General features: G+C 38.5%; 1 protein-coding gene across 1 annotated transcript; it reads right to left on the reverse strand.

Moving 5' to 3' along the window:
- Nucleotides 1-963: 963 nt before the first annotated feature.
- On the reverse strand, nucleotides 964-16976 carry nectin4a (nectin cell adhesion molecule 4a). The gene is made up of 11 exons (XM_042401312.1): nucleotides 16923-16976; nucleotides 11906-12103; nucleotides 11095-11262; nucleotides 9564-9842; nucleotides 8839-8956; nucleotides 5746-5900; nucleotides 5457-5616; nucleotides 5043-5118; nucleotides 4521-4583; nucleotides 3376-3567; nucleotides 964-3237 (listed from the first exon to the last, which is right to left on the reverse strand). Exons 1-11 carry the CDS (start codon nucleotides 16927-16929, stop codon nucleotides 2845-2847), a joined length of 1809 nt encoding a protein of 602 aa, XP_042257246.1. The 5' UTR covers nucleotides 16930-16976; the 3' UTR covers nucleotides 964-2844.
- Between the last annotated feature and the right edge of the window lie 1120 nt (nucleotides 16977-18096).

Below are 18096 nucleotides of genomic sequence, written 5' to 3' on the forward strand. Positions count from 1 at the left end.
AATGTGAAAACAGACTTCTAGTGTCAAACTCTGCACAAACATCATTCTGCATGGTGAAGCTCAAACATTCAACTGAAGGAACAAGAAGAAAAATGTGTTTTTAAGTGGAGGGAGACTTTAAGTAACGTGACCACCTTTGGTCCACAGTAATCCCCAGACCTTTTCCTGTCAAGGATCCTTAAATGATGGGGTGTGCAGCATGCTATCTAAACACCCTACTATATCTTATAGTACATTTCCCCATTGTGATAAATTCTGGTGAATGAAATAGCTAATTAAACTGTCTTTGTACCTAAGACTGGATAACCAACCAGACCCAAAGCTGTTCACTGTGTGTCAACTAGTTTGTGATAATTTGATTAACAACAATTTTGTCTGATAATTGTTTATTGGGTATACTAAAGCACAATATAAACTGAAATCATAAGGGCCTTAACATGTCTCTTGCATTACTACCCATTATGTCCTGTCTTGTATGGTTTTGTGTTAAAATCTTTTTTGTTGTTGTTTTTTTGTTGTTGTTTTGTTTTTGTTTCCAGTTGATGTTGAGCAGCAAGATATATACATGTATATATATATATATATATATATATATACACACACACACACACATATATATATATATATATATATATATATATATATATATATATATATATATATATATATATATATATATATATATATATATATATATGTATATATATATATATATATATATATATTTACTGATCTTTAAAAATCCCTGCAAAAAATACACCAGGAATCTTAACAGACCCCCAAATCTTAGGTGACCCAGAAAGTACGAGTATACTTGTTGTATGTCCCCCCCCTCTCTCTCATCACACTCTCCCCATGTTTTACTGTCTCTTTCTGCTCTGTCCACTGTCGAACTGAAGTCAAAATGCCAAAACATTATCTTTAAAAACACAAACATGGAAATTTATTTCAACCCAGCAGATTATACCCAAACACAGCCCTGAGTGAAAATCCAGGCACCTGACCAGGAAGATAATTTTTCCAGAAATAATGTGGAATGCAGAGTCTTTTATAGCTCAGTAGTTGTGCAGTTTGTAGGCCCATTCCAGTCCCTGCACTTCCCAGCAGTACACATCAGAGGGCACTGTCTGCAACAAATACAGCCTACATTCAACTACCAGTCATCTGGTGCTTTTACCTGTTGGGTGATACCACACAATACATGGCACATTGCCTCTGCCACAAAGTATTCCAGCAATTTTTCATCCCAACATCTCTAACTCTAAAGGGCATTTGACTTTGTGTCTTGGAGAAAAAAAAGTTTAAAAAAAAAAAGTTTACGGAAGGTTACAGACACCAAAACAACACAAAAAGCTGTGTCTAGAACAAAATAATACTTCATATTTGCCAAAAAAGCAAAATATAGTTTTTAGTGTTTTCTCTTTGGCAAATTGCTTCCCATATCAGGGCTGTTAAAGAACCCCACAGTACTCAAAATACACATAAACAAAAAATAAAACCAGTAGTCCACAGATAAATGAGGACAAACAATGTTAAAAATCTGTAACAGTTCATAACAAATTCCTCTTGGAGAGGAAACTCCAGCAAGCAGGGAAAACTTAAAATACAGACAGATGTTAGTCTATGGTGTTCAGTTTTTTTTAAAGTATTCATATAGCCAAGTCAGCAGTAAAAAGTATGTACTGTAATTAATATGTATTTTACAAACATTTTTCAGTGTGTCCAGCTTTCATCCACTCTGTATGTGTGTACATTCATGGTTGTAAACGACATACTGTATACAATTCTGTTATTATTAGTGTGTCTGTGTGTTACATATGTGAAACAGTGTTTCAAGTTTCATCCTAGCATCACAGGAGCAGGTTGCATTGATTATGTATCTGGTATTAGTGTATGTGTGTTAACAGGTGTGTTCATATGTGATGTTGTATGTGATGTAGATGTGTTGAATTTGTTTATATGATATAAAAAATATTTAAAGTATTTTTTAAAAAAGGAAGTCATTTGCATATTTGTACAAATTTACAGATCGCCAAATCATTATGTGTGTAGGTCACATTAGTCATGTTTTGGCTGTATGTAGTCTTTAACAAATCAACACTATTGAGGCAAAGACATAAGGACAGTAAGACAATATGGAGGTATGCATGTTGCCGGTGTGGCAAGAGAGGAACAGCCCCATGGTTTGGATTTGCTCCCAAACCGTGTTGTGTAAGGAACTTAACACTGGCACATTTACTGACACACTGAACACCACTAAAGCAAAAATCCACCCTCAGTACTGAGGTGTTGCAATATGCTTTTCTGGCGTTCTCACAGCCTTGTCTATTTGTCCAGCATTTGCTGATTTCTCACTGTACATGTCCTTGAGTGCTTTCAACATCCCCCACAGAAGGTATGTGAGTTGCATTCACCTGTTAGTTACAGCCAGTTAGAGCAACAGATCCTGTATTGAGAAAGCTGAGGAAGAAATATTGCCTGCAACTAAATGCCATAGTAGGAGCGCTTGAAATATTGCGACATTGTCTGTGTTTGTGCCAGTAATCTGTGGAAATACAAAACACCCTGTTGATGACCAAACATCAGGCAGAAATCAGAAATCCACAAATGTCCAGTAGATGCTTTAGGGTAGATTTTTCCTTTACAGGCTTTGTTCCATTGCACAATGTTCCCACTCATTAAAGAAGATGCAGAATTGTAGTCAATATGCAGATTTTCCATAATTGACCACAAACTATTTTTCTGAGCTGTAACCAAACTTTTCCTGTGTATCCACATTTGAAGTACCTCCAAAACCAGAGCTAGTCAGTTCTGTAGTTTCACATGTTATTTTCCAGCTGCCTGCTAAACTATCTGGGCCTTGTGAATCAGGGAGGCATGAGCGCTGAGCTCAGAGGGGCTTGGCCGGGGTTTGGGTCTCAGAGTGCCATTAGTCTGCTGATAGCGTGTACTGTGCGCCTCAGACACGTGGGAGCTGTTGGTCTCGCTGTCTTGATCATCAGGATGCTCCTGACTGGCAGGACCACCCAGACCTTCATCCACTTCATCCTCATCATCTGTTACCGGTGGGTAGGAGCAGCTCACAGGAGAATGCTGATGATTCTTTGCCACACTTCCTGGCCGTGAACCCCCGTCTGTTGGGATAATGGCATTGCCGTTTATCTGCCTAACAATCTCAGTGGACTGTACCATCGGGAAGGGTGATGGCATGAGAGGAGGGTGGAGACGACTTTCCTGCTGCAAAGGTACAGAGTAGACACACTTCTTAATTGTATCATCATCAGGTAGGTATGCAGTGTTTAATAAGCATTCCGCAATTTGGTGAAATCAGGCTTTGACTTGCCCAGAAATACACATGCACAAAGATACACTCACCAGAGACATGGCGCTGTTCCTCACATATGTCTCCACTCTGAGCCGGTTCTCCTCATCTCTATCCAGAGGCCTGTCTCTTCCCCTCCGTGAGTTGTTGTACAGAACTGGTCTGCCCAGATAGTCTAATGCTCCCCCTCCTCCTCCCCTCCCACCTGAGATAGTAGACCGGCTGTCACGGCACCGAGCCTGTTCCTGTCAATGCAGGAAAAGACACTGATTAGTATTCACAGATACACGGATTAGGTGCACAAATTGTGATGTGTCCTTTTTTTGCACCCTTAACTTAAACTGAGCTGAATGAAAAATATTTATTTAAAGCAGGCCAAATCAGACTGAGATAACTGGAAATGACTATGTAATTTGATACTATTTGATTGATTCGCTTCCAATAAATTAATTCTATGTAATTGCTAGAGTATCCAAAGGAGTCTTTTAGTGCAAAGCAGGTCCACTAACTTACAAAAATGTGATATTTGTCCACAAACAAGCATACAATTTAACAAATATGAAAAATAAAGTTTCCAATAATAAACAAATAATGAATCAATATTTACTTGGGTTTAAATTGAACTTAATTTCCCTATCATTAAAAACAAATTACACAGTTCTTTCCTATTTCATAGGAAATTATGTTTTCATAAAATAATCATTTTAAAAATAATAATAAAAAGTGTTACCCAAGAGTCTTGTCTGGTCCCCAAATTCTTAGCTACATTCATGGTAGTATAATGCTAAGATAAGAGCCACTGCAATTCATAATGTCGGAGCAGTACAGCTAAATGTCTAAAATATGAGTGTAAAAGTCTAATAATTGTTGACTATATAAGACTAAAACAGTGAATTAGAATAACCTTATGCAGGACACTACGGTTCAGGTCAGCATTAAAACATAACACCATAGAAGAAACATCATTATTGACTATAGAGACCAGTTATGCCCCTGAAACAAAAGATTCCAAGAAAGAGGAGAACACAAACAGCCTAAAGGTCTTCAACAATATAATGTTATTATCAATATCTGAGATGCACTACATTCAGATTTGAAATGTTGAATCTCAGAACTTAGCCGTCTGGCATCTGGACAGTAAAGCCTCAGTCCCCAGGCCTGGCCCTGCATGCAGAGTTAGATAGATATGTAGACTGACCCCGAGGGATGACAGGCTGGTCCTCAGGGTTCCCTCCACCCGCAGAGGGATGTATTCCTCTGTCTGCAATGACAAAAAAAACCAGAGGGCTGGATTAGCTCAAGATAATACCCTGTCAAACTTTGCCAAAATCCTAAACCCTAAAAGAAAAGTCTGTCCCATCAAAACTGTAAAATCCAAATCTACTCGTTTCCTTAGAAAGACAAGCAAAGATATTATCATTTAGCCGCCACAACTATACAACTATAACGCAAACCTGTGGTTATAGAACACAGTATTAGGTATTCATCATAGAAAGACCTCTAAATAAGGATCTGTAAATCCCCGTCACTAGTATAACCCTATCAGTTTGAAAGGAAATGCTGATCTTAGATCTGCTCTCTCAGCATCCTACTGATTTTGATCAATGGTGCCAAAGTCTTGCAGCCTGAATCAGGTTGTGCAGACTTAGTGAGAAAAGACAAGATTATGCTGCAATAGGGCAATGTGTTCAGTGTGAAAGCAATAATTCAGTCATAGTACCGCTCCTCTGGTATCTGTGCTGACAGAGTTCATCCTCCTGAAAGAAGCTTGTCTGGAGAGAGTGGTTATTTCTTCCCTGTGAGAGAAGAGAGATAGAAATAATTAAAATAAAATAAAATAAAGGGGAAAGACATTTTAAGCTTTAATGTACCTCACACTGCATATTTTTTCATTTTTTATTTAGTTTTTGTGCATATTTTTTCATTTATTTCCTCATATCATTTATGAACTGAATTTTACGCTTTACTTTACTAATTCTACTTAACACACTCTTCTGTTGTATGTGTCAGTTGTAATATGCCTAATAACCCAGATTTGTTTCATTCTTAATGGCTCAATCAGCCCTGCGGTGATCATTAAAATTTCATCTCATCTTATCTCATCTTAATTAAACATCATGTTATCTCAGCGTACTTCCTCTCATTCAGCTCCCTCTTCAGTTTCTGGTTCTTGCGTTTGTGATAGCAAGTGACAGTGATGATGACGATGAGCATCAAGATCAGCAGCCCGCCTGCCACAGCGCCAACGATGATCATCAGCATGTTTTCAAGCCCCGACTCCCTCTCGAGAGAGTCTGTAAAGCAAAAAGAGATTAGTAGGAGTAGGGAAGTTGGCAGGATTAGATGGGTGTATGCATCTATTCTCACAGTATATGTTATCATGACAAGTCTCAGTCTGTCATGTTGACAGTGCTGTCAGCTACCTGCCACACCAATCTCCACCTCCGCCGTCCCTGCTCCCACTTCATTCTTCGCCACACATTGGTAGGTGCCTGCGTCTGACAGGCTTAGAGGTCGCCCAAAAACTAGTGTTCCATTAGGGTGAGGGATCACACCCTCTGGCAGCTTTCCACCCACTCTGCAAACAGAACAAAACACAAAACAAAGTTACATTTAATGCATTTAGATCAACATATGAACCTACTGTAATATGGGTTAAGAGGAAATATGAAAACTCCTAGTTAAAAAAAACAAAACATCTTCAGTCACTGACGATATTTATGCACTATTTTTCCGAAAAGAAACTCTGTATCCAGTTCTCTGATATCTTTGGATTTCTGCCACGAAGTTCAACTTCTTTTCTGTAGGTGGTGCACTTTTCTTTGTTCAGCCATGGTGCCTTTGAATGCTCAAACTAGCCACCCATTTCTGCTTCTTTTTATTCATAACTAATCATAAACATAATACACATTACCCCTCTATGTGTTAATAAAAACTATGAAAGATTTTTTCAAATTTTTTAGAAGGAGGTGAATTTTGTGTCATACAGGAAAGTAGCAAAATGGGAATTTATTTCTCTGTAAATGTTTTATGTTATGCTATATGTTCCAGTAATATTTCAATAGTGTCTTTTAATTGTGTGGAACCACCATATATTTCCAGGCGGTGTGACTCAGTGTGAAAATGTTTTGGAAACTTTGATGAGCAACTCAATCCAGGGTGTTGCCTCAGTGTTGTTGTTTTGAGCGCATTTGAATTAATCTTTTTGAACAGGCTTGAACTTAATGTCTGTGAACATTTTCAACCCACGTTGCCCCAGATATACGTTACACTCTGTATTTCTGTCATTACAGGACCATATGCAAAGAGACAAAACTGGGTTCCTATTCAGCGAGGCCACAGTAAACTTCATATTGCACAGTTCACAGTTGTTTTTCTCAGCAGCTTCTCAGTTTTGAGCCCCTATCACCGACAAGAAAGAGGAACTGTATGTTTTTATATATGCAGCAGACACACCTCCACGATAACATCTCACACAAATCCACACATTGGACTTCCTGTTCCTCCTCTTCTCGCCACTTGGCTCACCCCTACCCCTCTGCCTACCTGATTGCACTAGTTCACCTCTCTCCTTATTTAGGGTTGCTCATCCCTTTCCCTTTTTCTTCTCATCCCCCTTTTCCTCCCTCCTTCGTGTGAAACTGTCTCATCTGTCTGCTCTCAGCACAAGCCGCAACACGACACTGTGACACCAGCTATTACTTCACCTGCCGCCTTTTATTGACAAAGCCAACAGGTTTGTCCGCTGCTGCAGCCGCTGCACATCATGATCATGTGAAATGCGTGAATGAGTAAGAAGAGGTTGACTGTAACTAGAGATTTTGAGTTCTGACTTGGTTCCCTGTGTGCGTGTGTGTGTGTGTGGGTGGGTGGGTGTATGGAGGGGGGAGGTCTGTGTGTGGGTTGATGTGCTCATTCATCAGTGCATGGTGTGCGTCTGGTGAGCCTTACTCACAAAAACTTTTTTCTCAAGGTGAGTTCCTGTGACTAACAAGCAATATGTAAATCATGATCTGGAAAAAACAACCACATGGAAATTATGTTTTAGAAGTACCTATATCCATCTGTGTGTGAGGAATTTCTCCCTCGGGGCCTAACTGACACTTCTCATAATCCGATGGAAGCCATTCCTCTTCCAGTCACTTTTTGTGGCTAGCATGTTTCTAGCCAAACTATACGCCACACCCAGAGAATATATTAATACATCAAAAGAAATGGCTTTTCGATGATACCAGGTGACTCAAGCAGAAGAAGTCAGGCATTTAAGTCAAACCCTCATCTGGATTTAATGTTGAACAGCAATGTGGCACATTTTAAAATGACATACGCAACATTTGGATCTGTCAGTTTCTATTGAGGCAGCAGAATCAGAAGGTGACAATGCCAGGGCTTGTTTGACTGAGTCATGCAGAAAGGAAGGTGATCCACCCCTACTGCACTTAGTTCAACTTTTCAGTGTATAAGTGACTGGGCTACCTTAAAAATGTGAATTAACTGGATATTGCTGAATGGATACTACAATGGATCTGTTTGTTGTTTTAGTGTAGAACTCGCTGACTTAACTGAACTCAAGAGCTTGAAATAAATTTGATACTTGAACTTGAATAGCCTTAAACAATTAAATATACAGTATTTAGGAGAGATACTTGTCAGATTTACTTTACACTGTTTCCATGTTATGTAGTCTCAATAGAAAAATAGTTCTTTATACACTCATCTGATCAGCATACAGGTATTAGTGCTAATAATTTGCCCTGTGGTGATTTACAAATAAGTATGGTGGTGGAGGATAAAGTGAATGCTAGTCTTAGTTTTTCAGACCATGAGTTATGATCCAAAAAATAAGGCTTATTCTTCAACAAATTTAAATGCACAATTTGAAATCACAAGGCTGAATCTCGTGATTACACATTTTGAAATGCATTTTAATGTGGTAAATAGAAATGATAAAATGACTTGATATGAACATAACTTCTCTAGCTAACTTATTTATTCTTCTCTCTACTGAGCTATTGTGTGTAGCTTTGTATTTTGTATAATGTGTACTGTGTGTTTTTTGCTTCATACTGTTTGTTATTGTGCTGTTACATTTTTTATTTGTAAGGGACTGCAGATGAAAATTATCTTTAAAACTAACTCCGGTGCAGTACATCAAATGTTAACATTTATGTTTAAAACAGTACATTGTCCCAATAAATACAATACAATACAATTTCAAATGTAGTTAATAGTAAAAGAATAGTTAATTTCCCTTAACTGATCACAAAGTATGTCAATATTGTTTTGATTTGTATGCTTGAAAAGCAATTCATTAGTTACTTTCACACCTGAGAATGGCCTGAGTGTAACTTCACTGAGCGCCCCATTAAGACATTTTATCGTTGAATTCATGGCAAAACTATATGGTGGTGTAATTACTGTGAAAGTTATGAGAAAAGTAGCTACTGATCAGACACATCAGACAATTAGTCACACAAGTACCAGACAGCTAAAGAAGGAGGCGGGTCCCACTGTACCTGGTCCAGGTGAAACTCTGTGGTTTGGGGTTTCCTCCACTCATGCACCTCAGGGCAGCATTCTCTAAACCCATGTGCCAGTCTCCACTGTAGCCAGACACCTCTGCATGAGGAGGAACTGGGAAGAATAGTAATAAATGATCAGTTTAGTTTAGACAAGTGAAAAAAAGGAGGCATTATTTATTACTTCATGAAAAAAGGAAAGGATGAAATGTAGCTAAGGCTGAATATTCAGGTTTTAATTGTTGCAGTTATGAATGCAACATTGTACAAAAAGACCAAACGTACAGTAAGAAGACCAAAGTTTGGTGTCAAAGTACCCTGACTACATTCTGTAACCGCCGAAGAATGATCTCATACACGATCATTCCTTGGTGGTTAAAAAAAGGAATTAAGTAGAGGATTACACATTTCTTTCAGATTTTAAGTTGAATTTAGGGGATATTCTGTGGTAAAGAAATATAGTTACTGCAAGTCAAAATGAGTAATACAGAGAGGAATGTGTTGTGTGAAAGTTATATTGTACTTATGAAGTCTCTTCCTGTATTGAAGTGATTAAAAAAAAACAGGAAGTGAAGCTCTCAAAGTGTTACCAATGTTGAAACTGTTTTTTTTTTTAATGTATGCTTGTAGCTTACTATGCGTGTTTTGAAACAAAAGGACCAATTCACACCTTGTTTTTTATAACGTAAAATTGCCTCTGTATGACTTTGATGAATACTCACAGTGCACCACCAGTTTGTTACTGAGCCTGCGAGGGCCTGATAAAGTCGGATGCCACACCAGACAGTCCAGCTTCTTCCCGTTCATGCTCCTCAGGGGATGCAGGGAGAAGTGTGTGGAGACCGCCCCATTGTCAGAGGAGCGGTTGGTGGACTGGCCGTTCAGCTCAGTGTCCCAGGAGAGGCGGGGAGGCGGGCGGGCTACAGAGCGGCAGGAAGCGGCCAGTCGGTAGGACTGTCCCTCGATCAGAATTACAGGATCCAGGGAGGAGATGGGAGAGGCTGGAGGGCAGATTGTTACAATGTTTGATCAGACTGGAGATACTGATCAACATGCTTAACTACAGTCTGAAGTTAGTGCTGAATGCACACACAGTATAGACTTGAAGAGAGCTTTAAGGACCTGGTAAACATATTTTCTCAATCAGCAGCAGGGTCCCACATGAACACACAGTTATCTGCTTAAGTTAGAAAAGTTTTGGTTATTTCACAATTTCTTTATCTGTCTTTTTGTCTGTGCTTTTCTCACTGGGTTGAAATGGGTGGGGCTCAGTTGGAGAAAGGTAATGTCACATATTTCAATGCACCAATCAGAGTTAACATTACAATTCAAATGTGAAGACAGCTGTGGGGTTGTTTGCTTAAGCTGCCAGCACTGTCAAATGAATTGGATCAAAACACCCACACAGGAAATCAACTTTAACCTGGATTGTTGCTTATTGAGTCATAAATATTTAATGCTTTGGAGATTTTAAACCATGTTTTCAGGACTACTTGAATTACTTTAATAAACTAGTCAGCTATTAAGTACATATTAATGAAACTATCAAGTTGCTTAGTTTTGGCACAACAGTAAAGGTCAATACAGGTCAATGGGTCATTTGTGCCCATCACATTTGCATAGTAGCAATATGTTTAAAAAATGTTGCAGTCACAGGTTTTTATTTGTTTTTTTGTTTTTTTTATTAGCCTGTTACATAGTCTAAGCAGAGAGAGAAATAAAATAATGAACCAATTTTAAAAATACATAAGGTAACTAACTGGTGACTAATGCAAAAACTGTGGGGTAACGGTGTAATAAATGTTGGAGAATATAGTCAAATGTCTCTCTAAAAAGCTAACTAGACTAATCTAATAAAAATATTAGAAGGAATAACTGTAATGAATTTCTTGATAATATAACATCAAATGTTTCCAACACTGGTGATTATTACCTTATAAGGAGTTCCACGAATGCTAAACATAAGGACTAATGAATAATGTGATGAGACAGTATGTTGTTATTGTTGTGTCACTACACTATTAGTCATTTTAGTCACAACTCATTACGCCTTAGTATGTGAATTGTGCAATTTTGTGAAACACACAGCCTGATGAGAGTCATACTGATTCACTTTGTGACTAGAAAGACCTTTGCAGTTACTATCAGTTTTCCTCCTTGTATAACTTATATCCACTTCTGTTGCTGCAATAACAAACTTAAATAAGATAATCTTTTTCTACTGCATGGCAGAGCCATGAGGGAGGGACTCACTCCACACAGTGAGCGACATCTCTCTGTCAAAGTTGCCGGAGGGGAAGGTGCTGATGCGGCAGATGTATTTCCCCTCATCAGAGACCTCTGTGTTCATGATGACCAGAGAAGAGTCCACGGTGGGGTCACTGCTTTTGAAGCGCACACGGCGAGACCATGTCCCAAATGCTGCAAACAGAGAGGGGGAGAAAAAGTGGGAGAGATACAGAGTTAATAAGGAAGGGAAGGAGTTAACGGAGCATGAGGGAGGATGTGACACAAAAAATTACATCCAGCAAGTTCAAAACAGACCTCAGGGTTTCCTTTGTCTCTTTCAGTTCCCTATACATGCTTGTATTCTTGCCTGAAATCGCATTTACATTCTGAGCATTTAGCTCACAGTCATATCCAGCATGTCTCATACTCACAATGGGTGTAAGCTTCAATTCCTAAATCACCACAAATTACAAGAAAACCAAAATGACCAGTGTACTAAACAGAAATTGTCGTTGTTTAAGTCCACAGTTCATTTAACACTTTTAGATAGCTGTGAACATTTGCCTCAGAGCTCTATTAGTTCTATGAGTGGACAAGAGATAGAGTTACCCTCCAACACTTGTCACCTTCAAATAACCAAAACTGATGAATCAACTTGTAAAACCACTAGAATGTTTATTCAGTGGAATGAGCATGATTAAGTGTGTGAGTGCTATGATTAAGGGGAAATCTCTTAGTTATTCAGTGTGATAGATATTTTTGAAGAGATATTTTAAGCATGTGGCAGAGGCTGTAGAGTGACCACTATTAGAGAGAAGCCACTGTGCTAACCTACCAGTCTGTCCATTCGTACGGTGCGCAGTGATGATCTGCTCCTTCGTGTCATCAGGTTTCTCTTTATACCATGTGACCTGCACCATCACATTATCCTTATCTAGATGGTAGAGACAGGGCAGGATGGTCTCCTCCTCTGCTCTAGAGAGTATGGAATCGTTTGGAGGGAGCTCCACAAATTCTCCCTGTATCACTGTAACTAGAAGAGGAGATAGGAAGAGAAAAGTAGGTTGGTAAAGGGCAGATAGATTAAGAGACATAAGAGAGTGACAGAGCCTGAGATCCATCGACAGATCACAAAATTGGCTGGTTGAAGGATGAATTCTGTTTCAATCTGTTATCCAGCGTTACATAGTGCTACTCTAGATCCCTACCCACTCCAGGGCTGCTGGTCTGTAGCCTTGTTGACAATGACCTCTGACCTATTACCTGAACATGAAGATACTTACAATAGCTCTAGGAGTAAGAGCAGCTCAAATCATCTCATTTGCTAATGTACACATTTTTTAGCTCAAGAGCTCCACAGCTGTCCAGTCCTTGCTAATTTGCCACCTTAAAAAGTTGAGGGCTAAAAGAGGAAGTAGCTAATATTACAAAGGCTTGTGCACTTGCCACTGAAGAATGTGGTCTAGCCTTATTTATCTTTACTGACCCGTCAAGTTCAAACTATATTCATAGGCTACATGTCTATTGCTAGGTACACTAGGTAGAATGATTAAAAAAGAAGTCACTATAATTTTTGGTCCAATTATGTAGCGCAACTATTCACTCAACCAGTGAGATTATTGTTTCCAATAATTTAACACAAACTGTCATTGTTTCTTACTGTGAACCCAATGGTTGCTTTCTCTCATTTAATTTATAATGTAGAGAAAAATGAATCACTGAATAATATTGCAGTTGATTTTGTAGACATTTTGAAAGGCAGCTAAGTACCACATACTTTCATTCCTGCTGATAGTTAGATGAGAAGACCGCTCTCATTTCTGTTCATTACATTTGAAACTACAGTCTGGAGACAATTAGCTTAGCATAAACACTCTCAACAGGAGAAAACAGCTAGAATGACTCTGTGTGAAGTCAACAAAACCTCTAAAGCTCATCAATTAACCAGTTTTATCTTGCTTGTTTAATCAGTACAAAAAACAAAGTGCAAAAATGATACATTGAGGTTTTTCAAGGGGTTATGTGCGGTTATTATGCTCAGCTAAGCTAACCGGCTGCTAGCTGTAGCTTCAAATTTAATGAACAGATATGAAATTGTATCATCCTTCCCTGTTTTCAGAAATGTTTAACTTTTCCTTTAATGACATTTAGCATTTAACATTTCTTAATGTTTCTAACTGGACCAAAGTTTTAATAGTCATATGTTTTCTTGAGCTAAAGTATTCCAGTGTTTTGCCCTTTGATCAAGAAGATGTCATGTCGGCAGGAAGGCATTAAATGAAAATATGACAGCATGCAAAAAATACATTATCGAACTTCATTGATTGGAATTCAGGGAAAGAGGACTGAAAAAGGGGTTCAATGAGTCAACATAGAGTGAAGACAGAAAAGAGGAGTGGAGAGAGAAAACAGGTTGTATATCCGAAGAGCTGAGTGAAGATATGTCGCTTAACTAGTTGCTCGAGATAAGCTTTCAAAGCAAATTCACAGAGGGTTACTTCACAGTGTCTGGACAGAGGGAGACATGCAGGACATAAAGTGCAGTCAACACACAATGAGTATTGTGTTTCATACTGCAACAGTGTAAACCACAAACAATCAACGCTTGCACGAATCTCTCTCATTTCCATAGTTCCCTTCCTTCTTCCTGTCTGTTTACAGATCAAATTAGCTCATCTGTTTGATGTAGACAAACTATCATCTTATCTCCTGCTGTCCTCCAGCAATCTCCTTAAGCATACACAGACACATGAGGAACAAACAGTCACGATACGGCGATTCCTGTAATTTGCATTTAATGGTTAAATATGAAATTGCAGCGTGTTGAATCTCTCAGCATTAGAGTAACAGAATTAGGTTTTGTGAAAGTTCTGCTAATGTAAACACATGTAATGGATCATCATCACAGTTTATTATTTTATTGCTCGTCTTGACACCGAGCTTGTGTCGCTGGTGATTGATAACTCTCAGACGGCATACTTTCCTGATAGTGATGACCCTGTCAAGACTGAAGAAAAACAGCCTGCATGGAAAATACATTTCAGCAAAGTGATTACTCTAAAACACTACTAATATATCAGTTCACAACACCACAGAGCATGTGTATATCTTAGTGAAATAGCAAATTGTAGGCTACCTCCCAGTCTCAGTGTGTGCGTATAGCTGCTCTTTTCATCAGGTGTCCCTTCAAAGAAACTAATCTGTAAAAATCTGTATTTTGAAGCATTTATTTTTGCTTTCACTATTCTGCTCTTTGCTGCTGTAGACAGTATAGTTATTGTGTCGTAGACTGTAGTTCTGTTTTTTACTGATCACTTACAGTATCTATTTTCACAAGTCTACATTTTCAGTTTTAACACTGAATGATCAACATCTAGTTTCGATTTGAATTTGCAAGACTTTGCAAGTATTTGACAGTATCAAAATTGACAGTATCAAAACAGCTGCAGGGATTAATGGCAGAATTTTTACAAGGAAACAGGACAAAGAGTCTGCAGCCATGCTAGCAGCTCTGAGAGGTTGTATTTTGGCACCTGTGGCATTTAGTTTAAGCATAAGTGCTTACCCTCAGCATGCTGTTTAACAGGTATAATGTCTATCATGTTAGTTTAGCATGTTAAGATGCCAACCGTGCACTAAGTTCAGAATTGGTTTCAGTTCACTTAGGTTAACAAATAGAGGCAGACAGAAAGCAAACTAAAATACTTCAGGGATGAGGGTGCATTGTCCTCACTGCCTCAACAAAAACGTTACATTATCAGCAGTAACACGCCTCTTTTCTTCCTCTACTCTGAGTCTGCCCTTTGAGGGGCTCATTTTAAATAAGACCCGCCTTCTTGACCAATCAAAATGACAACTTGTGACTGTGATATTTGTTCACAACATTTGCTAATTAGCTAATTATTTATATTATGATATATTTTTATAATATAATTAGCACTAAACACAAAGGACAACTGACAGAATATCATTAGTTTTGCAGTTTTTTAGTCATAAACCAAAGTATTGGACAAATTAAAAAATTTTCACCTGATCATGGCGCTAGATAAAATTTACAAGTTATTACAATTCATCATCAAGTAGACTTGAATGTTATGGAAACCTATCCAATAGTTTTACTCAAAACCAATGTCCATCTCATTGTGGTGCTAGAGGAAAAGTCAATGATACAACAAAGTCTTTAGGGTACATAATCTGAGAACCATGAATGTGTGTACAAAATGTTTTGATTTTTCACAGGATAAGTAAAAACTTTGACCTGCTGGTGGTGCTGTAGGAAAAAGCTGTGGGATCACCAAAGTCAGTAAGATTCATCCTCTAGGGACCATGAACTAAGATACAAAATTGCATGGCAATCCATGCAAAAGGAGAGATACTTCAGTCTGGACCAAAGTGGTGGACCAACTGACAGATCAACATTGCCATCCCTAGACCCACACCGCTGAATGAACTTAAATGACCAGTGTGTAGGATTTATTGGCATTTAACGGTGAGGTTGCAGATTGCAACCAAATGAATAAATTGTACACACTGGACAATTAAAAAAATATTTTGACACTTTAGTTTCCCTTGGTACCACTAACATGGCCTCTCAACAGTTTTCCTGAAAGATCACTTTTAATGTGTGAACAGGACATAAAACTCTGAACATCACGATGTCCATCACACAACATACTGTACTGTATATGATTCCACATGGATTTCCCTAGAAACATTATCAAATATTCTTTATCAGCCAATGTAACTTGTTCTCAATTGTCACCAAAGGGAGGAAGCTTAGTGTGGGACCATTCCATCAGTTCTGTTTTTGAGCTGGTGTGAGTGTGTCTCATACTGTGCAACTTTTAAAATGTGGGAGAATCTGTTCAGATATGTCAGTGCATAAGATGTGATTCATAGATTTACCATCACAACTGATGAGTGTACTTTGCAGACAGGTGTGTTTTTCCATGAATCTGTGTGTATGTGTGTGTGCGTGCATGTCTGTGTTTCACTCTGAGGTTTAAACCAACTGTGGAATCTGCCTGTGCTGCATTACTGGAATAACACTCAGCCTATCTTGCTTTTATATATGGGATTGAAACGTTTTTTTATGCCACACTGCTATCTATCATTGTCTAATGTGGTGTAATATTTGCATTTTGGCAAATACAATCCTGTCCTGACTTCACCAGATCTATAAGTAAAAGGCTGATGCACTGTTTTATGTGTTATATTACATTGTATTATATGATAATACAGTAGAAAGACATTTGGAGGTAGACTGTTACAAGATACTGTTACAGACTTAGGCTACAGACACAATCACAAAAACACTATACGAGGGTCCGTGAAGTTTCTCAGAACAGACAGAAGCAGTGGAATTGATCAACAGCAACCTGTTTTTCCTGAAATAACAGACAGTGCCACAAGTGTTTTCTTTTACAGCCCTGCTCCAGCAAAGTCTATCCTTCAGAAAAGCTGGCCACCTGCCCAGAGTGTACAGAGCTTTGATAATCAGGAACACCAAAAGTCTTTTTGTAGCACATGTTTAATGCCTATTTCTACTCAGTATAATGCAGTGTTCCCTTCCAAACATTACCTCACACACATTCAGTCTGTCGCAATGGTGTTAAAGGAGTAGGCGTACTAGACAGTACATGAGTATTACAGGAATATTAAAAGAGATACACAAGATAGCCTACAATAAGCTCACTATACTCACTGTTGAGTACTGAAGGAATATCATATAAGAATCTGACAGCGGACGAAATAGAGATACAGACAAAGCACACACATAATGTAAAGTTGAAAAAGAACATCAACAATATGTTACATGATATCACTTTAGACTCCATGTAAAGGCTTCTTACCAAACATCCAGAGGACACAGAGACACACAGAGAGTCTGTTCAGCAGAGATGTCATTCTCCCCAGCAGTTACTGTTAACTGTACACAAGTTGGGATAATTTCAGCTCTGGAATAAAGCTCATCAGTCCAGGTGATGGTATCCTAAATAGGAGGTGTGCATAAAGCGCTGAAGCGGACTCATGCCTCATGCTACCAGACCATCCTTGATGATTTTTTAAGTCCTGTCCCGGGCAAAAAAAAGGGAGATTGTTGTAGCTGTATAAACTCAGTCTTGTGAAAAATGTAAATCCTTTCAGTTTTGTTTTGTGTCGGTTTGTCAAGCACAAGCCATAATGTTTGCCCTTTAGAAAAAAGAAGGCGCAGCTTTACCTGTTTGGGATACACCTGTTTGCGCTACACCTCTCTCTCTCTCTCTCTCTCTCTCTCTCTCTCTCTCTCTCTCTCTCTCTTTTCTCTCTCTGTACCCACACACACAGACAAAAGTCACCTATCCGGTTTGGCTGAGGCAACATGACAGTTATTTTCTCGTCTTTACTTGCTCAGCTCACAGGAGAGGCAGGTGAAAAGCAGGCATGGAGAGCCAGTTTTAATGACGCAGACTGAATTAGATAAAAGGAGCCTCCTGTAGGTAAAAAAACAAATTAATCCTTTAATTGTAAAGGGGTGATGACAAATATCAGCACAAAATGAACATCACAGAAACACTGTTGTGCTATTACAGGATCCCTATGAAGATCTTTACAACGCAAACCACAGGAATAAATCTGTCCACTTATTGTTACATCTAAAAAAAAAAAGATTTTCACATACATCACTGTATGTCTTTTTATCCTCAGTGTTGTTTGTCCCCACATGACAGACATATTACAGTATTTTTCTCCTTGATTGATTACATGTTAAACAGGTTTTTTTCAGTCTGATCTCGGCTAAAATGTGAAACAAATAAATCTTTTTGGACTGATGTCAATCTTTATGAGCCACAAACTCGGTGTTAGTGGTGTCAAAAACTATTTTGTGGTTATATACCTTACACTGGCTGGGGACATACTACTTCCTATTGTATAAACTAGGAGACAGAATTGCTCTAATTTAACACTGCAGTTCACAGAGAGACTAAGTTAATTAATAAGCATGTTAAACATTTAATAGGTTTTGTGTATGCACAATATGTGTAG

Source organism: Thunnus maccoyii, chromosome 22, assembly GCF_910596095.1.
Source record: "Thunnus maccoyii chromosome 22, fThuMac1.1, whole genome shotgun sequence".
Lineage (NCBI taxonomy): Eukaryota > Metazoa > Chordata > Actinopteri > Scombriformes > Scombridae > Thunnus > Thunnus maccoyii.